The sequence below is a fragment of the Stigmatopora nigra genome, chromosome 19, assembly GCF_051989575.1.
Source record: "Stigmatopora nigra isolate UIUO_SnigA chromosome 19, RoL_Snig_1.1, whole genome shotgun sequence".
Taxonomy (NCBI): domain Eukaryota; kingdom Metazoa; phylum Chordata; class Actinopteri; order Syngnathiformes; family Syngnathidae; genus Stigmatopora; species Stigmatopora nigra.
The window spans coordinates 5,974,073-5,998,087 of record NC_135526.1 but is presented as its reverse complement, the minus strand read 5'-3'; the positions used below and the strand labels follow the sequence as shown (position 1 = coordinate 5,998,087).

General features: G+C 38.1%; 2 protein-coding genes across 9 annotated transcripts in view; one reads left to right on the top strand and one right to left on the bottom strand.

Moving 5' to 3' along the window:
* The window catches only part of plekhb1 (pleckstrin homology domain containing B1), a 186,173-nt gene that overhangs the window by 11,398 nt on the left and 150,760 nt on the right, over positions 1-24,015 (top strand). The gene's annotated exons all lie outside the window — the stretch shown is intronic.
* Positions 8,614-24,015, bottom strand: part of cadm1a (cell adhesion molecule 1a) — a 174,454-nt gene continuing 159,052 nt past the window's right edge. For 5 of the 8 annotated variants that reach the window (XM_077740240.1, XM_077740236.1, XM_077740239.1 and 2 more), the window contains 4 exons: positions 22,364-22,444; positions 17,750-17,782; positions 9,553-9,681; positions 8,614-8,790 (listed from right to left, as the gene is read on the bottom strand). In XM_077740240.1, coding sequence (XP_077596366.1) covers positions 8,672-8,790; positions 9,553-9,681; positions 17,750-17,782; positions 22,364-22,444 — 362 coding nt within the window. In that variant the 3' untranslated portion in view covers positions 8,614-8,671. The remainder of the gene's footprint in view (positions 8,791-9,552; positions 9,682-17,749; positions 17,783-22,363; positions 22,445-24,015) is intronic. The other 3 variants (XM_077740233.1, XM_077740234.1, XM_077740235.1) reach the window with 3 other exon arrangements.

The window sequence follows — 24,015 nt, the reverse complement described above, 5'->3', positions numbered from 1 at the left end:
ATAGCCCCGCCTCCTATTAACAACAACCATTCCCGTTATTGACCGAGTGGCCTACAAAAAGTGAAGTACTACTAACATATAGGCAGTAGTTGTCATGTAATATGTTCCAGATTAGGTAGTATTTTTTTACCTTCACATGTAAAGTGCAAGGGGGTAGAGGTCAGCAGGCTAAGAGGAACATGATAAACGCAAAGCGACTAGCATAGTCGACAGGCCAAAGGGACAGTTTTCAGCTCAGAGCTGCACTCTGCCTTATTACACTTGATGTCTTTCAGTGGCTGCCTCCAACTGCTCGTTGCAGTCCCCGCGCTGCAACGTGGTGCTTATCACTGCGCCACAGTTGCTTCAGCTTGCTTCATAAAAAAAAAATGCGGAAAAAAGCCAAAGACCACTGTAAACAAAGCAGCGAGGCAAAAAAGAATAGTCTCAAATCACGTTACAAATGTTTTGTTTGGCCGGAAAAAAACATGCCAATGCATCAGGGGCCAAGTATGCTAAAGCCAGGTCAAGGGAAGCCAATGACGGCCATAGACGTACAAAAAAAACCCCAAAAAAGATGAAGTTTAAATTAACATTTTTGTCCATGTTCGGTCTTGCCACTGAATAAAGGAGAATCCACATTTCTGTGTGGTAACCTTGAAGTGAAAACATCTCGGTTGATATTTTTAAGAAAAACAAGTCCTCTCCAAAGAGGCTCCATCGTGTATCAGAAATGCTCTGCAAGGCTAAAAGGTTGAGAGGGCGGCCTTTATCTGAAGTTGTTGGAAAATTCTATTTAATTCTTGGCATCCCAGACATTGATTTCACAGCTTTGAAATAGGAAGGCAGCCGAGGCATCCCAACAACACGAGGGCCAAATGCACAGAGGTCCCGCATACGAGATTAAAAATAATAATAAAAAAATGTAGGGATCGAAAGGTGCATCTTATTCAGCGTTGACCATGGATGCTTTGCTTGCAAACCAGCTATCTGTGTCCCATCAAAAATGTACAAGTTTGGTTCAAAGGCTGTTTACCAAAAACCAGAGCAAAATTCCAAACAAAGTCAAGACCTAGTGACAGGTGCCCATTTCATGTCCTCCAATGCAATTCCCATTACAGTTCACCTTGTTTTTGACTAGCACTTAAAAGTAATACCTTTCTTTCCACATGTCAGTCTCCATCTGTCCAAAATTGCAAGTCCAGTTGCATCACATTCTTTCTTCCTTCCCTTGACCCTCTTAATTTTTTACTTTTTATATCAAATTGTCTTTGTCCACTACAAAACAGGGCAGTCCAAACTTCTCCTAAGGCCATTTTCAACAAAATCAAAAGGATGCAAAGCAAGTGAATGAACATTTGTCCGAAAATTCACACCATCACCAACGAAAATGCTATCAATCCAAGCCAGCCTTGCATATTTGGATTTTTCTTTGACCAGGTTAGAAAAGCAATTCAATGTCGCTCGGGGGCAGCTACTTGTTGAAGCCCTTCCTCAGACAACAAACAACTAAACACACAAACACACACATACGAACAAAACCCCCAAAACGCCATCCGCAATGTAGGAAAACAACAGGATAAACTGCACATGCCACCAAACGTGATAGGGACGAATGGACCTCAATGTTCTTTCTGCAACCGCTATCTCTTTTCATTTACCGGCGGAAGTTGGAGGATATGCTACTCATCATTAATCAAGAAGACAAATGAATTCCAAGCGGCGTAAAGGCAAAAGGAAACAAGAGTAGAGCCCGAAGAGGAGAGGGCGGGGCCTATAAATCAAGTGTGGTTTGATGAATTCACCTTGCAACATAAAAGGACGCAGGCAATAATATCAATCTTTTGGATATTTGACATTCTGTCCTCCTTGTCCCCCAACTTGCCCATAGCGTAGCTAATTCTTTAAAAATATTGATGAAAAATGACCACACAATATTAACCCTTAAAAAGGGACTACTATTATTCTGGCAATTTAAATAAACAATGTTCATTTGACCCTCAAGTTCAGAGTTACTGTAAATAGGCTATAAGTGACAAAATTTGAAATCTTACCTTCTGAAATGATGGTCGTGGTGAGCTTCCAAGACTTCAGGCGAGTTTGATTTTATGCAATTTTCATTGAAAACATTCCTATAACTTCTTTCCAACCTAACCTAAAAAAAGTAACCATAAAATACATACTTAGTGTGCATAATAACAAAAGTAGGCAGATAGAAATAAAGCATCACAGCAGAAATTTGCTCCACAATATGTTATACCTATTTTAATTTAGATTTTTTTCCCAAATTAACCACATTTGCTTATTTAGATGATGGTCTTACCAAAAACAATGAACCTAATCGACTACTTTCCACTCACAATAGAAGTCATGCAAAAGTTGCGACCAAGAATGTAAGCAAAAAAAGTTCCAAACAAAAACGAGGCCATGACACCAACCAAAACGTCGACTGAAGCAAAGAAACAAATAAATGTGAGCTTTGCATAAATCGCAGCTTGAGGACTTAATTGAAACTATTAGAATGAATATCAAGAGGGTGCATCTCCATAATGGAACGACATCAAAAATGGATTTGCGCATTAAGCATCCTTGTGTGGTTCAACAAAAGGCCAGTCATTAATCTTGGGCCGGCCTGACAGGTTAGATTTGCCCTTTTAAATATAAATGAGCTGTGAAAAAAAGGGGAGGGAGATGTCCTGTTGGAAAAGCACGCAATGCAAAACTGTTAAATACACTGACACTAACAAAACAACAACTTTAGATTGCATTTGGGATCCATGACCAAAACAGATCTCTCCATTCATTTTAGCTCTAGTATTTTGTGTTTTTTTTTATTGAAATAATATTAATTTATTCCTTTTTTAAAAATTTAGTTTAAAAATAGATAATCATAATTAGAATCTAGGATCCACATATGTGGTCAAGGCATTTGTTCTATGACTTACATGGTGTCCAAAAATGAGAATTTCAAGGTCTTTCTGGGGTTTAAGTTCGCTTTTTTTCCTCGCAAAAATAGTTACTTTCATAAAGTAAAAAAAATTGTCTTTTTTGTTCCTTTTCCGGAATAATCTGAAATATTTCCTACGCTAAAAGGAATGAAAATAATGTGAAAATAATTGCGTGGCTTGAGGAAAAGCATGCAGACTATGTTTTGAGGTCACAGGCCCAATCAGCAACTATTCAACTGTCTGATTGGAGAAAAAAAAACCTTCTCCTTGCCATAATGAGCCTTTTAACAGAAGCTCTGCCCTTTTCCAATCAATAAATCATGGCGCGAATTCATCGGTTGCGTCCCGCAACCTCTCCCCCCCCCCCCCCTTTCCCCGGCGACCTCTGGTGCTAAATTGCAAATTCTTCAACGGGGTATCGTTGCAAAACAAGGAAGATTTTTCCATATTTCATCGAGCACGAATAATAATTGGTGGCCATTGCAAAAATAATGGATGAATAGCACATTCATTTCACACCGGTGCAACTTTAGCCTTTCACCACGACGGCAAGGTCAACGCAGAAGAGGGACAGAATTCAACATCGTTCAAAGCATTGAAAAAGTATGAAAGAGAATTAGAACCACCCACATATAGAAAAGAAAAGAAAATTCTTAACATTACGAAATCAAGGTCCTAACAATAAGATAATAAAGCCATACAGTACATTAAAATATTACGAGATTGGAATCATTATATCTCAACACCTTACATAATATTAAAAGAAAAAAGTCATTATGTTATGTCATTGCTGAAAATGAGGAAATACAAGTCATTATTCTGCATAATCTTATGAAATATTACTAGTTGGTAATGCAATTTTATGAGTAAAAAAGTCACAACATTACATAATTTTATGTAATATTAATTTTTCCATAAATTTACATTACTTAGTATGTATTAGAACTGCAATGAATGATTCAGACTAAACCTTACATAAGAGTATGTATTTTTTGTCTTGTAATTTCATATAGTAAGATTTTAATCTGCCAATATTACATTTTCTGGTTCTATGACTTTCTAGTAACACCATTATTTACTATCATATACTGTTATAATTTATTATTAGTACTTAAACTCTTACTATATTTTACTTCTCTTTCCCTGTGAGCGACAATTATATTTCAGTACCATGGACAGCAACATGCGTCCAATCCATTTTAAATATCATTCACCCCTCACAGTCAAAATAGATTGGACATCTCACCTCTCAGTGGAAGCCGATATCTTAAGTAGGATTTGTAAGCGTGATTGCACGCTTTAGTCTCACGCCTACATTTTGTTCCTCTGTTCCATAAGCAATTAAATTGCATTGAATAGGATTTTGTAGGCAATGGCTTCTTTAAAAAGAGCAAGTAGCACGTGCATTAAACACAGACTCACTAGTTCATTTTCAATGACTGATAGCTGGCTTTCACTTTCTAATCAATAGCAGTATCACCTTTACTTATTTAAAATGTTGGCTCATTACGCCGCGCCGTTCGTGCTATGAGGAGAGCCTGAGGTGAAAATGTAATTAAAATGATAATATCTGCCTTCATCAGCGGAATACTAAAAATAGGCTGTAAAATATGGTGACTGTTAAATAGGAATGAAGGAATACCTTTTTTTGGGGGGGGGGGGGGGTGGGGGGTCTTTGGGGTCGGAGGGCAGTACTTAAAATCAATTAAGATCATCGGTGTGTCTTTTTTGGTTTGGGATTCAGAATTATGAAAATTTCCCAAAATTCAATATCTGCCATTGATGGTGCTTTTTGTTCCATTCCTGTGTTGAAAAAAAAGGTAATCAATCCAATTATGATAATGATAAATAACTAGACAGATTACTTTGGACATTGATATTTCTTTTTTATTAAGACAAGAACTCTTGTTGATTTTTTTTTGTAAAAATGTCTATTTATGAACCAATACAAAATGTGTATGGGAATGTGGATCTCATCTCCTCCGTGAATACACACCAACAATTCCCAGGAACAGCAGAAAAATCAAAAAGAATCCCAAGATGAAAACTAAAACTAAAAATATGAGCGGTGAAAAGAATCCAAACACAATTTTTTTTTTGTGGGGAGGACTCCAAAAGCGATGGTGTGTTCGAGGTGGACAGCTAATACGACAAATTCTCGGATCCCGGTACACTTTATGTCAACGCAAAGCAGTACTCGCACGACTTTTTACAGTGCACCAAATATTAAGAAAAATACAGAAAGCATGTACAACACAGATGCTTCTTAAAAAGCGAACTAATTGGCTGTCAATTTCCATTTTGAACATGTCTTGTAGTTTAAAGAACATGAAGGGGTTCCTTAAAAAGATGGACTTAAAAATTGGAAGGAACAAAGTAGAAAAATTCACTTGAATTTGAAACTTATTTACTCAAACATATGGAATTGACTCGTTCAGCTATAAAAACAACGCGCAATTTGTAACATTTGTTTCTTCCCTATTTACGGATGTCTGAAATAATATCATAAACATTTAAAAATGTCATGACTCATAATTTAATGTTCAAATAATCATTTCTAATATTTTGACTAGTGCTGTACGATATGGGGAAAAAAACCTATCACACCATGTGCAGTTTTATATCACAATATCGATCTACCACGATATAATACAATTTTATACCTTTCTGAAAAATGATACAATAATTAGGACACCTTTCCTCACACTCACATTAATGTTAAATTGACGTGCCACATACATTAAATACATCAAGTAGTACTGCAACCTAAAACTAACCAGTGTAGACTTTGCTCAAATGTAATTATATCAAATTATCTGGTAATAATTGTTTCTAGTGGTTTGGATTTTTTAAGATTGTTGTATATTATGTTATCATTATAATTGAAAATTAATTCACTATATTAATATTGACAATTGTGTTGTTTATTTTGATGTGGATAACGTTGTATTGTCAATTGTTGGACATGTATTACTCACGTATTCTTAGCAGGGGTAGCCAATTGGCTAACTATTGATGATGATTGGAATCCCATCAATGTAGCAAGTCAGCAAAAATCAGGTGTCATCTGCTGGCCAAATGTTTACTTCAGGAACAGTTCTGTTTGTGGACATAATGACGATACATATATCAATTGTTAACAGAAATTATCAAATCTTTTGGCTGTTATATAACATTATATCTTACAGCACTAGTCACAAAGAAGAAAAAGTTCAGTGAATATAGGACTGAATACATTTTTTTGTCAATTCATTCCCAAATTGATTTGACTTATCGATAGTCGCAGGCAAAATCAATGGCTGCCATGTTCTGAAATCGATTGAACATCTCCTTAGTGACAAACCTATTTAAATAGTCACAATATAAGGATGAAAAGAGCCACAGGATTGGTCAGAACATTCAATGGGCTTACAAAAAAAAAAAACATTTCAATTCTTACAAGATGTCTGTGCATTATTTCCAGCCTGCCTTCAAGAGATTGAAAGTGGAATAACATAAAAAAAAGAGTGCTTACAATATTTAAGGAAAAAACATCCAAACAAGTTGATTCTGTGCAAACAATATAAAACCCAACAAGTGTCGATAAAAACTGCCTAAGATCATTTGTCAATTATTGAGGAGGACATCTATTGAAGTCTGTTTTAAAAAAAAAAAGGCAAACCCGCTGCTCTGTGATTCACAAAAAAAAGCAACATTAAGAACCGCTAATAATTATTAGACCATAAAACACCAAATTTCAAATTGAAACCTTTTCCCCTTCCCTACTAGACCATAATAACAGTGTTATCGACATACAGTGCCAAAACCGGACTGGGGTCAATTTGAAAAAATTGTAAGGAAGTGTTAAATTGTGTCTTATCTACAATTCCCCTCAATTTATAATGACTAAAACCCAAAAGGAGGGAAAAGTGCCCAAGGTGAGACATAAATGACATTTTCCTTTTGTTCTGTGCATGGGGGTAACATTAAAGCTATGGTACATAATGAGGATGCATGGCCATTTTTTTACATCCACAAACATGCCAGGAAATATTAGATGGAGCCACACAGCGATTAAGTATTAAGTATACGCTCCAAAAAAGACGGTTTCTGTTGGGTTTTATTTTTTTTGGCTGTGTTTACTTGAAATTCCAAATTTGACGAATGATTAAATGCTGGGTACAGATGAAAAGTTTGGTACATAAATGACAGATTTGTATGTTTGGATTTAAGTAAAAGGATGCAATCAAATTAGTTAAGTTCACTTGACTATAGTTTAATTTTTTTTTTTGGTTTTCTAAAATGACCTATTAAAGCCGAGTTGATAATATTTACAATTTTAGTCGCTTTCTAAGTCCTGACATTTTAGTACCAACATATCTTTCAAATTAAATAAGGGAGACACGTGATAAATCATGTGGCGTCATGAAATAACATTCAGTAGTGACACAATTTTCAAACGCAAATCATATACTCGACCAACAAATGATGGCGTCTAAATTGTATGTAGCCCTTAATGCCTGAACTTAAATTTAACAAAGCATTAGAGGAAAACACGAGTATGTGAGAAGTATTACTACTCAATAAACAACTACAATCAGAAAATGAAATGATAAAAATATAGCTAAAACTACAGAAATCCTCAAATAAAAAATGTTATGAATGCCTATGAAAAATAAAGTTAACCCAAAAGCAGGAAGCAATCAATGGGATTGTTGCACAAATGCAAAGCTTATTACAAAAAAACACTAACAAACTTAAAAGTGAGATAACTAAAGGAAAAAAAAAAACTTACTGGGGACGAACAAAGATGCAATCTGAACGTAAAAGGCGACATAAAGGCAGGAAAATACTCACATGCTTGATGGACAAATACATGCTGTTTGAATTACAAACAAAAGGAGATGGCACTAATAAACACCTGGGGAGGAGAGACAGCAAAAAAAAAGGACAGCTGACAACCATGAACAATCAAATGACAAAGATCCGATATTTCTGACACAAAAAAAGATCATTTTCAATTGTTTTTTGCCTGCCTTTTTTTTGGATTATACTCTAATGGCAATAACGAGAATGAGCAGGCTTGGAGTAAAGAAGGGGGGCTTATCTACAATCCGTAATTATTCCTCATTATTATGTACAATGATATGGAAAAGCATTCCATGCATTTTTTTCCACCACAGAGGGAATGTAATGGGTTGGCGCTATATCACAGTAGACTGGATTGTTGTGTGTAGACACATTAAGGAGAAAGTGGTTAGCGGGAGGGGGGGGGGTGGCTTTGTTATTTTCTAGGGGGATGGAGGGGGGGAGGTTGAGAACACAACCAAAAAAAAAAATCGGAACAAGGCACAGAATTTTCTGCAAACGGTTAGAACTTGACAACAACAAGAAGAACAAAATAAAAGTGGTGTCGATAGGTAGGTGCTGAACGGTGAAGCTGTCTACAGTGATTTTCTGGTACCCCAAATCCCCCCCGCTCATCCCTTCTAAGTCCGTGTCCAAAAAAAAAATCATTTTTCATTTTGATTATTCTCTTTTTTTGTCAAGCACAGAAAACATTCCACCCCACATCTGCCGACTAAACTAGACAAACGGCTTTTCTTTGCACACCCATCTAAAACCCGCTAAAGGTGATCGTGATCCATCTCAGAACCATTCCCAAAGATCCTATTACCCCCACCCTCCCCGAGCCCCCCCCCCCCCCCCCCAAGAAACAGCGGTGTCCCAAAGAGGACACGAAAGGTGTCGGGGTCCTGCTTTGATTAGATGTAGTACTCCTTCTTTTCGTCGGAGTTGGTGTGGCCGCCTTCGGCGTTAATGATGGCGGTGTCGGCGTCCGCCGCGTCGTCTGCCCCTTTGGCTTCGTGCGTGAAGTAAGTACCTAAAAAAAAAAAACAAGAAAACAACCAATAAGAGGATTGTTTACATTTCTAGCATTGCACCATAATCGCGCAGGGAACCAACATACCTCTACTTACAAACGTCTCTCCATACGAAATATTCAGGTTACAAAACACCACAATGGGAGCTGGCCATTGTAAGTAAGTATATGCACCTATACTATGATGATGGAAACTTGTAATTAATCTGGAGACAGGGTTAGTATATCTATAATTTAACAAGTATTTCAAGTACTTGACCAACATTGGGAAAGCTCTACTGATATATAATGAGTGACTCAATAACTCCCATCCCAGTTTTCCAATGAGGAGCCATCCCACCTAAAGTTGCTGATTCTGCGCTTTGACCATAACTGTTGAAGTTGTTGGTAATAGGGGACGGTAGAATTTACACTTTCTACTGCTCTTTTTTCATTGTCGTGAACATCTGACCTTGCACCCTTGGAATCCATTAGGGACCCCTCGTTGGTACCGTCTTCCCACCAGCCATATATCTTTGTGACCTAGATATAACCAGGTGCTAGAATAGGGTAACAAGGATGTCTCAAAAGTTTTCATAGTCCACATATCCCTTCATGGGATACTCTCATATTCCTAACATAAAGTAAACATTGAGTTCTTTTTCTCTGAAAAGCAATGGAGGGCAATAATTTGAACCAGAAGAATCTGTTGGATACAAGTTGTATATGTTCTGCAAGTGCCCCAATCTGTTGTACTTTACACTACGTATTTCTGTTTGTTACCTTTGTGCCTCGCAAAGTAACGTCCCAAGACGATGAGTAGACAGAGCATGGCGAAGACCACCACAGCTACGACTCCCCCAATCACAGCGTGGTCCACCGTTCTGGGAGCTCCCTCGCCGGCTCGAGAGTCTACAAGAAGAACACGGATGACATTTTAAAAGGCAAATTCCATTGGAATAGAGACATTGTGTATGTTGAATTTACTCTATCCATTGCAATCAATCAGAGGAAAAACACGCCCTCCTGAATAGAAACAACATTTTCTGTGTTTCGCCAAAGAAAAGCCAGTCGCTTATTCCCAGCGTGAAGTAGCTTGGGTGGAGAGACAAATGGGTTTATCTGATAATTACTTGTAATCTAATCTTTATCGCAGCTAATCATCCATCTTTGCCAGCGTCCACCAAAACCAAACAACCCGAGTACTTAGCCTCTCAATTAAGCCCTTTTAGAGGCATTCTTTGAAGAGTTTGGCTGCCATTGACAAGGCCTAACGTCCATTTTGGCAGAGTCAATGGAAGCCCCTTAAAAAATGTGAATATTCTCCTATTTTATTTGAAAGATTGTTTGAATTCCAAGAAATAAAACAGCAAATATTCTCTATATAAAATGATTAATCATTTTAATATATTTAATAAAAAGGATTTAAAAAATATTGGTTACTAGTTTTATTTTATTTATGAACTTTGGTCATCCAAATTCTATCCAAAATGGTCCCCAATCCATGCAAAATAACAAAAATATATTTTAAAAATCAGTTATTCGTTCACATTAAAAATTGCTTGTGGTAACAGTACAGTGTTAAACTAATAGAAATCACAGTCAATCTCAGGCCACATTTCAACAAACAACAAATCTATTAGGAAACAGTTTTACATAAGCACCACTTCTTTGGCTTTGACATTTTTTTTTATAACTAAAAGTCTTACTTTGCAGTCAAATTAAAGAGCGAGCAAAAAGAAAAGCACATCATGCCTCTTAGCAACCTGTTCACGTGGAGTGGCCCATCATCCATTAGCAGTAGTTTGAAAAATCCCCCCTTCCCACACCCTCACTCTCCTCCATACTCGCATCAAGGGATTTGTTGAGCGAGATCCAGGAAGTACAAGGATAAGGCAATATTTTACTGATGAATGCAGCCACGATGGAGAGTAAAATGATGGACAACAATCAAGCCAAGATGGAGCCACAATGAAGGAGAAGTGCCAGGCACCCTCGAGAAAATTGTTCCCCTGATTAATCCAAAGGGGTTATTTAGACTGCGGATTTGGCTTTTATTGCAGGGCAGCAGCTTCAATTAAAGTGAGCAGAAATCCGTCTGACATCCAATTGCTTTCGGGCTGCCTGTGACATCTCCACGTTAACATTGTTTCCCATTACGATGGTAATGTGGCCCCTGGTCCCGTAGGAGGAGCACATACTCGCGCTGTGATTAAGGAAACATAAAGATGTAAGAAAGACCACTATTGCACTTTCTCCGAGGTCCACTGCTTCGTTTATTACCTTGGGCCTTGTCCACACAACTTAAGTTAAATATGTTCCTATATCGGGTTTTTTTTCAGCCAAAAGGTTTAGTGTAAGCCAGGCATGAATTGTATTTTCCTTTCTTTGTTCAAATTCTAAGTCTTTTTTGTTAGACACGAGGTTTTAGTATAGGTAATAAATGGTTTATGCTAACACATAAAAGTCAGCATTTACACTCTGCCCTGCTTCAAAAAAGTGCTTAGGATAGCTTCCCGGTTTTTGGATTTTTAGTTTATAACAGCATTAACTCAAGTGAAATTGCAATATTTCAATTGTAACTTCACATAAGAGCACAAAATTCAGAATATGATACTTAATTTAGCAATTTAATGTAACCCAACAATATAAAAGAACCTTGAGGGGAATAAATGTCCAATCTATTTGCACTGGGAAGGTCGGCAATGATGTTTATTTGGTCCCAGCTTTTCCGGTTAAAATACTAGAAGCACAGAAAAGCAGAATTTGATGTCTCATGTCGTTATTGGCATTTTAAAAAATTTACATTTCTTTACTAATATTTACATTCTTTAAAGAATTCTAAATACTAGCAAATATAGACTAGCAGTTTCCAACATATGGCGACGCATTTACGCGTTATTTGATGCTAGATTGTTCGATAATTTCAAGGCTGTAAAAATAAAGTTTGTCTGAATGTCATATTTAAAGAGCTCTGTTTAATAACTATCTGGCCGGCAGCTGGAAAACATCTGCTGTCATTTCCTGAAAGCGCTCCCCCCCGAAAGCACATAACACAATTTGCATTTCATATCAGTGAGCATCACTTATGTGCAATTACTGTCACCCGCTGGAAGATAGTACATATTCCGCCATTCTGGACTGGCGAGGGCGTATTGGGAAATGCACTAGTTACTGCTGTTCCTAGCATGTCTGTCCTTGTTTGTTTATTTTTTTCTGGGGCGGAATGACAGGAGGCTATCATTCCAAACAGTTTCCATTAAGTACAATTGAAGGTGCAGAGCTGGAAGAAAATTTGACTCGATTTCCCCACAGTGCCATTCAGACTGCATACAGTAGGTGTATAAAAACAAAAAGGTACAACGTTGCCCTCGAGTTTTATAGACAAATAGTTGTATTGTATTTGGAAAGGCCAATGTAGAAGTACTGATTGCCTTTAACTTCGTATAGGCACTATTTGCCATTGAATGGACTTCTAGTGATGTCAAAAAAACACGAGCATTTAGTCATCCGAGTTTAAATGAATTGGAAATGTATTGTTGTCAATGGTGGAAACCTGTAATTCCAAACATCTAAACAATATATAAAATACATTTTTGAACAGTGCAACCTTAGAAGAAAACTTACACTATTGCAAGCATACTATGTTTCAACATTTGTAGTAAATATACAGATTTTTAACTCCTATTTTTCAGGTTTTCATCAATAACGTATTTTGATGGTCATCTATTGTATCTCATATCAAGTGGTGATAACTTGATAAAATGAGTTATGCTAACTAGAATGATACAATTAAGATAAATTGTCCTAATTTAGCCATAGACTTCCTCTTAATACCTTAAAATGAGTCCATATATATTATATTAATTCACTTGTTTCTAAGATCTGCTCAGTTAACATCCACTCAATTGACATAAAAAATTTGGAGGTTTTGATGGAAAACTTGCATATGCAAGTGTAATAGCTATCTGTAAATCCAGGTTTTGCTTGATTTTGACATTTTTTGGCATCTCCCAAAAATGCCAAACGAGTCCGTTCCCTATTCCGAGCCAGAGCGTTTCATTTTTCATGGGACGCGATGACAGGGGCCTTGATTTGAGACACAGGAGATCTCCTAATTGGATCTGCTAATCTGTTAATTAAGCAGCGGCGATTTGGCTGGTGCGCCAGCGCCGCCGTCGCCAGATAGAGGGGCAATCAGTGGCGAGTAGGCGGGGTGTCATAAGAGCAAGTTGGCTTGTCAAGATCCACTCGCGTTCGCCCGCCAAGCTCTCGCCTAAAGAGTAAATGTAATTAAAGTCTCAAGCAACCTTTTCATTGAACCTATTTGAAAATGTCACCTCGAGCTTCTCCTTGACAGGTATCGCGCCATGCGACTCTCACGTCGTCAGAAAGTGCTTTAATTATGAAAAAAAAAGACAATGGTATTAAAACATTGGCAAGGGAGAAAGATGGAGATTGGGTAACAATCTGACTCCACTCATGATCTCGCAGACTTTTTAATGCCCCGATCGATCCCATTTCACCACTTAATGGTTGCCATTGGCAGTGTTTGACATTTGCTGCCAGCCTTCCCAGTTGGCATGAATTAGACGTGGGAAACTAATTTAAATTTACAGCAGAATACAAATAGTCACACAATTGGACATCTTGTCTATGGCAAGTAAAATGTTACTACTGTATTTGCGATTTACAAGAATGTTAAATGAGGGGAAATTTCAATTGGGAGTGGCAATATAAACAGTTTTTAAAAATAGTTTTATCAAAATAAATTGTTATGATCAAATAAAATAAGCATGTGACCCAATATCAGTTGGAATAAGAACACAATATTAATCAATAATATCAAAAGTTATATATTATTTTTAATGGCCAAAAGTAGTCAGACAAAGTGTCTGTGTTTAAAGTACGTGTGCCCAAAAAAATTAGACTCCAAAACTAGGAGTTTTGGTCAGATCACAAAAAAAGTAATTCAACCAACCATGTGTTGGAGACACCTGGAATTCATTGAATAATACTATGCAGCAATTATGCATAAACATTGGATAGCCATAACATAAACATCCGAGTTTCCGCCATCTTCGGCGATGACGAGCAAAGCAAACATTCAAAGTCATTCCAGGAATAAACCGACGGTCCATTAACTCTCGAGAAAACGTGTATCTTTTCCCTAATGGTGTCATTCATCATTTATCTAATCAGGGCCGGTCTTCATCCAAAATGTAATATAATTATAGGCTATAAGCGTTCTCTGGATATTGCGTTGTATCTAGGCCATGGCGAGCTGGATAAACACCTTCTAATAATGGCTTTTAGTGGTCTCGGGAGTGACTTATTCCGAGGCATTGAGGCTCCCGAGGCCAAATGAGTTTGCGGCGCGTTGCGATGCCGCACATCAGTCCTGTTAATGGCGTTTTCCGTGGCTTTCTTCGCCTATGATTATCAACCCACGCTAAAAGGTAACCTCGCCTTTTGGGCCTCCGTTCCCGAGTTGCCAAATCGGCTAGTGAGAAAATGGAAGGCAGAGTTTTGCTGCCGTTGGAACTAATGGAGGTTGAAGTGAGCTGAGCGGTTTCAATTTGGAAGTAGTAGCGCATTCGTCAACGTTTTTTACTTGGGGACGGATCAATGGAAACCAATGAGGATTCTCCTGTATTGGTCTTCTGATGTCCCCTTGTTTCGAAGCTTCATTTTTCTACGTCACTAATAACAAGGAAGGAAAACATCTGGTAGCCGGCGCCAAGCGCCGAACCCATTGACGCGCTTCCTCCACCCGCCGTCCCTCCTTCCGCATCCGAATGGCAACCGGGACGCAGATCCGATGATAAATGAGCTCCTTTATTCGCGCACAGGACAGCGGCTCCAAGTAATTTCCGCGGTAATAAGGCCTACTGGAGCATTACGCGCCACCTGAGAGGAAAGAGGCGCGTAATGCCTCAGAAATTAGACTTTTGGGAAGTCGGTGTAAACAAGGCAGAATTAAGGGAGGAGGTCTATTATTAGCATCTCAATGCGTCAGTGCCTACGGGGCCAAAGAGGCATGGCTTGATTATTGACGCATAACAACACGATTGTGTTCCTGCAATACGTTGTCAGATAGTGTATTTAATCACTGTGTGGATGAGGTAGTTATTGAACGGGAAAGTGGGACACGTTCAAAAAATGAACAGGCCTATATTGACATAGATTTGTGAAAAGAGGAGTTTTTTTTAACTCGTTTTGTGCAAAAAATTAGGCACTCGAAGGGCATTTCATGTTCTATAAATGATGACTGAGTTGGCAAAACTATATTTTGACACAATGTCCTACATGACTTACTGTCTAACAAGTTGGTCATCACCCTGCAAAACAACACTAAAACCAATTGAAACTATTTATAATCAAGCTTTAAAAGTATTGGACAGAAAGCCAAAAACACATCGGCACTGTCAAATATATAAAAAAAACACAAACTGAATTGGGACAATACGATTAAATATGCAAATGCAACCTTACTTTGCAAATTCTTCCAACACAAAGCTCCTTCTCAACTACAAGATTTTGCACCAAAATATTCCAATACATAAACAAAGGCTGGCTCTAGAGGTGACTGTGTAATTCCCTTCAAAAAGAGCACATTCAGCCAATACATGGAACTCAATACCAATTAAAATATGTGAATTCCCATCTCTGAACCTCTTGACCAATCATCTTAAAGCCTGGCTGTTAAGACAAAAAAAAGCGATCACAAGGTTGTCTAAAACTGTGATATGTGTGTGTTTCGAGTATGTGTCATCGTTTATCACAAGGGATTAAAGATGGAAATTATGTCCCGGCCATAACCTTTCATATTTATATATATGTGTTCATTAACATGAATAAAAATTATATTTTTTGGGTGCATGAGAAAGTCAAGGGGTGGGGCGAGCTATGAAAATGACTTGAAAAATGTGACATATGTGCCAAAGGTGTCATAGTTGAGAACCATGAATTCTATCAAATTGTGATTTGAACTTTTTTTTACTTTCGTGCATGACAGCATGCTTACGTGAATAATGGCTTATCAGGACATTTTTTGGCAACTTTTTTTTTTTTAAAAGACTGTTGTTGGTGCACTAACAGTTGGTGGGATCGCCCGCAGGTGTCTCATTTACTGCAGGTAACAGAAGCGGGGCGACAGATGGGTGTGATTGACAGCAGCGAGAAACCCGTGAACATCTGCTCGCTAAAATGATAAAAAGTGGAGAAAAAAATTATGCAGTGCTTTAAAAAAAGTAAGTGTCATAATAAATGGGATTTTTTTTCGGGCTTGGGTGTTCGTGCAATTTCAGTCATGGAGGAATTCATGGAAAAAAAAGGTTTTTAAATAACAGCTGTAATTAAACTTTGTCACTCGAAATTTTCTATTCAATATAGCTTGATTGGTTCATTTCTTTTAACATTTGATAATACATAGCCTTATGAAAAAGAAGGGAAATACAGCCGCTTTGTCAGCTGTCATCCAAAAGTCATTAAAGTGGAGGGACGGGATTAAAAAAAACATGTCTACTTCTCTCAAAAGGGGAGAATGCGAGCCCTCCGACGGAGGCTGCCATGCAAAAACTTGTATAAAGTGACAAAGATGCATCACATTGCGCCCACATTTATTTTTATTATAATATTTTTTTAAAAGGGTTCTTTAAAAGGGCCGCAAACTTTGCCTCTTTTTGTAAGAGTTCATGGCAAAGTTACCGAAAGAAAAACTTCTTTACATGGTGCCTCATGCTGAGACACCAATGTGAAGAAAAGTCTGGATGTTTTTTTTCTAAGCAAAATTCATACTGCATTGAAGTTCAATCAAAAATATATATCTTTTATGAAAAAAAAATGAAATATGAACATAATGTCACTCCGATCCACATTGGTTGAATGTCAATTCAAAATGTAACAAGATTTCAACGTGATTTTTTATATTTAAAAAAAAATAGTCTACCTTTAAAATTCCCCATCTATAAAGGACTATGTTTTAGCCTGAGCTGTCAGTATTTTAGAGAATAAATTTCTGAATGTAATCGCACGAGTCCAGCCATTAAGCCATGCTCTCTCCCGTTTTGTTATACGGTAGCGGCCGGCGTTCAATTATCCCGTCTCCTTTCTCTCGCTTACTGACAGCCATGTCGACCGCTGTGCAGACCCCCACCCATTCCAAGCTTCCAGATGCTCTCACCTCAACCGACAGGAAATGAGGCCCAGTTAAAGTTGACATCTTCCGCTTAACATGCCCTTTATTTTCCACCAGAAGGAAGACGAGAATCGTAGATCGTTCTATAGTCTTATTTTTTCCGAGAAGTTTCAAGGCTACCCGGCTACAAAAGTGAATATTAGTATCATTATCCTTCCTAAACAGTTTCTACTTGCATCTTTCTGCTAAATTAAATTTTCCTTTTGTTTTGCAACAGTTCAGGTAGTAATTTAAGACAGGAAACAAGTATGACCACCCCCTGGCTCCTGAAATGACAACAAAATGGGCATCACCATGGAAACAATAGTTCCTGAGGCTCAGCGGTCAGCACGAATCCGACCAAGTGCCAATCGTCAGTGTAAAATTAACATTATATAAATATCCAATTTGATTAAGTCATTAAAAATACATGAAAAGCAATTACATATATATAATGTTTGACCCGTTTATGTCCACATATGTTGACACCAGGTCTCTATGGGGCTTGGCTTTGATTGCATGATTAAAAATAAGTAAATGTTGTTGTCTACATGGTGTAATCCTTCAAAAAATAGCCATTTATAGCCATCACTATGTTGCCAAGACACTTTCACACTGAACAGTGACAAAAACATTAGTGATAATTTGGATTAACCCAAAAAAACTAAATGGGGGCAAATTGAGGAGAAGACGGGGTTCCAATCATTAGTGTGAGTAGTTGATAAAACATGCTTGAAACGCAGGAGGGAACTAAAATCAGACACAAAAAAAAAATCATAATAATAAAGTAGAGATACCAACCATGAGCTGCAGGTTCAGTGCTGGGCGCAGTGTCTGCGCGAACGAGCACACAAGGAGAGGACATGGAGGTGCAGGAGGAAGAGGGAGGTGCAGAAGAGGAGAAACATGCATGCAAAAAAAGGAGAAATGGGGGAGAAGGGGAGGGAAGAAAACAAATAACACCCATAAGCAAGCATTGTGAACACTGTACGACAGAAAGACAACAGGCTAAAAGGGAAATCAAGGACAACCAGAAGGCTGTGCTGTGATAAACATACACACACAGCAGGTACACCTTGTTGTGCCTGAACACCAAGAATTGTTTATCGTTATTGTGTTAATGATTAGTGTGAACACTTTGTTCTTTTTAAAAAGGGACTAAGCTTCTGAAACAGAAAATAAGAACAAGTCTTTTAACTGTATTTTCCAGACTATACATTTATAGTTTGGCTGGGCCTGCGATTTATATATGAACAGTTTTTTCTTCTTTTTTTTTTCCACACTAATCGACAACTTATATTGCATTTTTAATATATATAGATATAAAAGCTGGTGTGGTTCATTAACAAGTGCTTATTTTCTCTATTATTCCCCATTATATTATTACCTACTTTAATGTTTGTTCATGTTTTTAACAAATAAAAAAACTGCTCTTTGCTAGTGCGACTAATATTCAGGTGCTACAATACTTGTAGTACATAGAGTATTTTGACTTCTTTATGCTGTACAGAATAATTTAAAGTTGTGCTCCTATAGACTTTAAACCATGAAATATGAAATACAATAGTATAGCCCCTATAATATTCTTTTTATGACAAAAGAGATTCCATTCAAGTTACACACTTACTTTTTCTGGACTCATTGTTAAGAATGTATATCCCTTGAAATAAAGATGCAAAAAATGAATGCAATCAAAATGCAACATATAAAGAAGCATCTGTCGCCAGGAAGCATCACGGTCATTGGAGTGGACCACACGGGGACCCAACAGTATGTTTCCACTTTGTCAAGTCGGTTGCCAGATTATCCCAGTTTCCCCATTTCTCACGAGCCCTCTACTAACATGACACGTGCTGATAACTCCTTGCCAATCATCATTTTATCGGCGCAAACGCACAAGGTGGCACCCGGCGTTACCCGGGGATGCCAACAAGCTGCCGAGTGTCCCCGCTGGCAGACGAGATTACCTTTTAACGTCTGATGGTTTTTCGACAGACCTGCCTTTTCTAACTGGGCTTTTGCCTGGCAATTTCCACAAGTGATTTCCGCCTCCTGCCGAGCTCTGCTGGTGGAGTGTCTGGTTTCTCCTTGAGGAGGTCCCAAGTTTTGTTTTTCGAGTGTTTTATGGGGTTGGGGGCTCGGGGGTATCAAGTTGTAGATTAGTCGCGATGACTTAAGATCGAAACTTGGGGGCGCTTTTAATATTAGTTTACTGCTTAGCAAAAAGTGGTGCGCAGATATAATTTTTTTTGGCTGCCAGTAACGATTCCAACAACCCACAGACGTAATTTAATTGACATATTTTTTTTAACCAATGTCAACTTTGAGAATCACTCTACCTGCCTCTACCCTTTACAGTTTTAGTCAACTTATGTGAAAAATTTCAGTCCGCCATAAATATAAACTTGAAAATTGAACTAACCATCATCCATTGCAGCCTACGTGTCATTGAAAATGTCAAATGGAAATCACTTTCAGGGCCTAATTGCTGCCAGTATGACCACATCTATAAAAGATGTATGAGAAAAATCATTCTGACATTTCCCAATGTTTTTACTTCAACCTAACACAACCACCACGATCCACACGCACAAGATCGCATTTAGAGGCCATGTGTTGGGCTGGTATAGATTTTTAAAGTGCTGCATTTTTCTGTCTAATAGGAACGTGATGAAAAAAAAAAACAACCCTCAATAGCACTCTGATAGATTCATTTGGCAGTCTCTGATTTGTGAAGTCCCACTGAGGCTAAATGAAATCAACTGGCAGAGAGTATTATAGCCATATGAGCTCGCTGTTGCCTTCAATCCATACGCACAGTAATAAAAACAGAATCCCCCTGGTAGGAGAACGTAAGAGGAGGACATCTGGCAGAAAGCGTAAATGGGGTTTGGCTTCCTACTAAAAACATTGGCGCTTCGTAGTCGTCAGCTCGGGTTCGATCGGGTGTTATGCGTGCACAGTCCTAAATTGGCCTTTCTACTTTTGCAGTTTCGGACTGCCTTGAACTGAGGATTTCTTTTTATATCAGGTGGGGCAAAAATGTACAGCGTTGCCTTGAAATACAAGGCAATCCTTGGATTCATTGGCTACCATTGACGCCAATGAAAGTCCAATGCATTTGGACTGGGAGGGGTTTTCGCAGCCAGTTCTCCCAGTTGACTAGATCAATGTCGGTTATAGTCAATGCCAGGAATTGAGGAAAAAATACATTATCATGCTATGGTCATTTCATTTTACCTATAACTGACCAATATACGTGTATATATAAATTAGAACCTCTGGAAAATTTTAGGAAGCTAGACCTTCTTTAAAGTTATTAAAATGACCACCAGTTTCCCAATTGGCACCAAAAGACCTCAATGGATGCATGGCCTGTGTTAAGTAGCCGGTCATCCATGTTGTTTTAACAAGGCTATGTCACTGAAAAGCTGGGGATTGAACTCCTACAACTGAATTCACATTTGACAAGTCTATCATAACAGCGCACTTGGAAAAGCTTCAAGAACTCAGCCTGGAATGGAACAGTAAGTGGTTCATTTTGGCTTGAAGCAGCCATTTTGGTCCAATTCCAGTGCGACAAGTAGAGAATTCGTCCAAGTGAGTGTTGATTGGAAGAAGGCTTCCAAGACAGACGGATAGATTTCTGAAGCTTCCTTTTCCCTTTTATTTGTACCACCACCACTACTACATACGAATTCGAGCATTCAGAACAAAAACATGGGGAGCAAAGGCCTATTCCTCCAAAGACGTTCCGAATAGTATTGTGCAATGAATTTGACACAACGTGATGATCCATTTTGTCATCTTAATGTGATAAATTCAAGTCTGACCTCTATGCTAACACATTTTTAACCGTGATAAAATGGAAAGTGACTAAGAATGGATGTCAAATTAGGTCAAAACATGATTTAAGATCACTACATGAGGAAAAAAATGTTCTGTATTGGTAAAAAATAGTAAAGCAGTCTATAAAAATCTGCACAAATAAATGTAAGCATTTTCCAAATAACAAAAGAGAAATAAATACATAACTTAAACCTATGTAAGGTACACGTTGGCTGACCCCTCAAAAAACTTCAAGTAATGATTTTTAAAATCATCCACAAAAAAAAATCGTTTTACGACCGCCTAAGGCAACTTTAGTGTCTGTTATTTCAGAAAAACAAAACATATTGCTTTCTATTTTATAGTTCTATTCTCCCAATGAGCTTATTAGGCAAGCCAGCGAAATCATTTATGAAAGACATAAGTCAATCAGTCGGTCGCTACGAAGCAGAAAGTGGGAGCGACTCTGCCTCGACGTCTCGCACTCAGGTACAATCAATGCCCTTGGCACAGATAGGCATTTCTTTTAATCCAATCGAACGGCATAATCAAGCACAATGGCTGCGATTCCCTCCGGCCTCCAGAGATTTGTTCCAATCGAGCGAGCTGCCAGCGAGGCTTTTGATTTTGCGCTTTGCTCGGGCTGATGAAAAAAGTGGCCATATACTATATATATATATATTTATATATATACATTATTTTTTTCATTTTGAGCTTCACGCTCATAACGGTCCCGGCGTTCAATTTCCAATGAAATTGTTCAGATTTGGCATCATTTTCACCCCCCGTAGGATATAATAAAAACAAATTGATAAAATGCTCGCTGTCTCGCCCCTTTATTTACTTTACAGGCGTGTTTCAAATCCCATCTGTAGTCATACAAGTTATTGTTTTAAACGTAGGTGTTTTTCTTTTTTTTTTTCCAGATTGGCATTGATGATGATAGACATCCAATCCTGTGCTATATATCCTGTAGTATATACACATGCATATACATGTATATATACTATATATACACATATACATGTATATATACTATATATACACATATACATGTATATATACTATATATACACATATACATGTATATATACTATATATACACATATACATGTATATATACTATATATACACATATACATGTATATATACTATATATACACATATACATGTATATATACTATATATACACATATACATGTATATATACTATATATACACATACATGTATATATACTATATATACACATATACATGTATATATACTACATATGCATATACATAATGTATACATATACTACATATACCTATACATTTATATACTACATATACCTATACATTTATATACTACATATACATATGCATGTGTATATACATATACATGTATATATACTACATAGATATGTACATGTACAAGTGTGAAAAGTGCCCCATTGCTTGGACACCACTGCTCTAATTGATCCGCCTTCTCGACGACAATTGCGCTCGCAAATTCTGTATATTAAAGGATTTTAGTTGGGCTTTCCATTTTGTGCTACACACAATAATAAAAGGTGGTAAGCAAGCTTCATGAGGGCGATACGGTACCTTGACTGGCTTCGGGGTGGAGGGAGGAGGAGTTGATGAAGGTGGAGGCATTGGTGGGTGTGGGGGTGGTGGTGAGAGCATCTGAGTGAGAAGACAAATACATGACAAACTCACAAGGGGCGGCTACAAATGAGTGCCTGGGGAAAATTATAAAAGAAAATAAAAACACAAGTGATGTTTCACCATGCAAGTTTTTCCCCGACAAGCCCGCGTGTGCTTTCGAGGCCGCCACGCAGCTTGCGTTTTTGCCGACTGGCGCAGCAAGACCCCGCTTGTTAGCAGTGATTAAACGTCTTAATGAGCAACGTGTGCTGCCGTCTTGACAAGCAAATGTGCCCGCGCATAACAGATGATCAGCAGGAAGAGAAGGAATGAATGTTGGAGGTGAAGAGGAATGGGAAAGGAGAACGTTTGATGTCATGAGGGCGAAATGGGCGGCTTTGCATTCCAAGCCGGCCAAAGGCGAAAAAGCACATCATTACCCACAAAAAAAAACACATGCAGCGGCTTGTCAAGAAATCCACATTTGTGCTTCAAAATGGATCGGCTTGCACCCTAAAAGGCTTTAATTAACCATCACTTTGTCAACAATAGACTGCATTTTATCGTATATTTGGTTTCATGTTTAGACCCTTTAACACATTTGGGAGGACTGCAACATGAATTGCTCGATTAGCCACAATCAATAATCCACAGTGGTTTCCAACATGGTTATTTTGGATGTTTCTGAGGCAAATTGAAAATAATGACCTCCCAAAAGTTTGGTGAAGGTGGTAAGAAAGTTCATACCAAAGGTCATAGCGCCCTGGGAAAATGTCTCGGACGAATGTTCCGAGCTTGTTTTTCATACGAAAGTGGCGTGTTTGCCTCCAGGCCGACACGGTTCAGGGAAAGCGTGCAAGCAAATCTGAACAGTTGTACGACGACTTTAACGGCGGGCGTTCAAGCTACAAGTAAACGGCGTCGTTCAAAGAGCCCACAGAGCCGCGAGGGCGATTCAAGGCCTTCGGGTGAGCTGGCGTGTGACACGATTCTAATTAAACGTCGGCTGCGTCTTTTAAAGGCAACCTTGACAAAACAAAAATATGTTGCGGAGGCTGGCACACAAAAGCATGAAAGACAGTTGGGCATCATCATTATCACTTGGGTCTCTTATTCTTATTTTGCACTTCACCGGTACATTTAGAAGAAAAATAACAAGTAGATTGTGTGCTTGGGTTCATATGAAACTAATATTTTGGATACAAAAATCTAAATACAAGTAAACTGTGTGCTTGGGATTATATACAATTAATATTTTTGGCCATTTTTTAAAATTAAGAATGGGTAGTCTCATTGAACACTCTAAATTGGCCCAAGCTATGAGTGATTGATTATTTGTTTCATTGTGCCCTGTGATTGGCTGACCACCAATTCAGGGTGTCCTCTGTCTGGTGCCCATAGTTAGCTGGGATTGACTCCAGCTCCCCCCGCAACCCTTGTGAGGAGAAGCGGTATGGAAAAAGAATGAATGATTATAACTCGCTCTGGCAAATCTTGACATATTTGGACCTCATATTTTGAGTCATCATATCCATATAAGTAAAAGCCATGTCTTGATGGAGCTATTTTTTCTGAAAATGACCCTAAATAGACACTTGGCCTATATAATT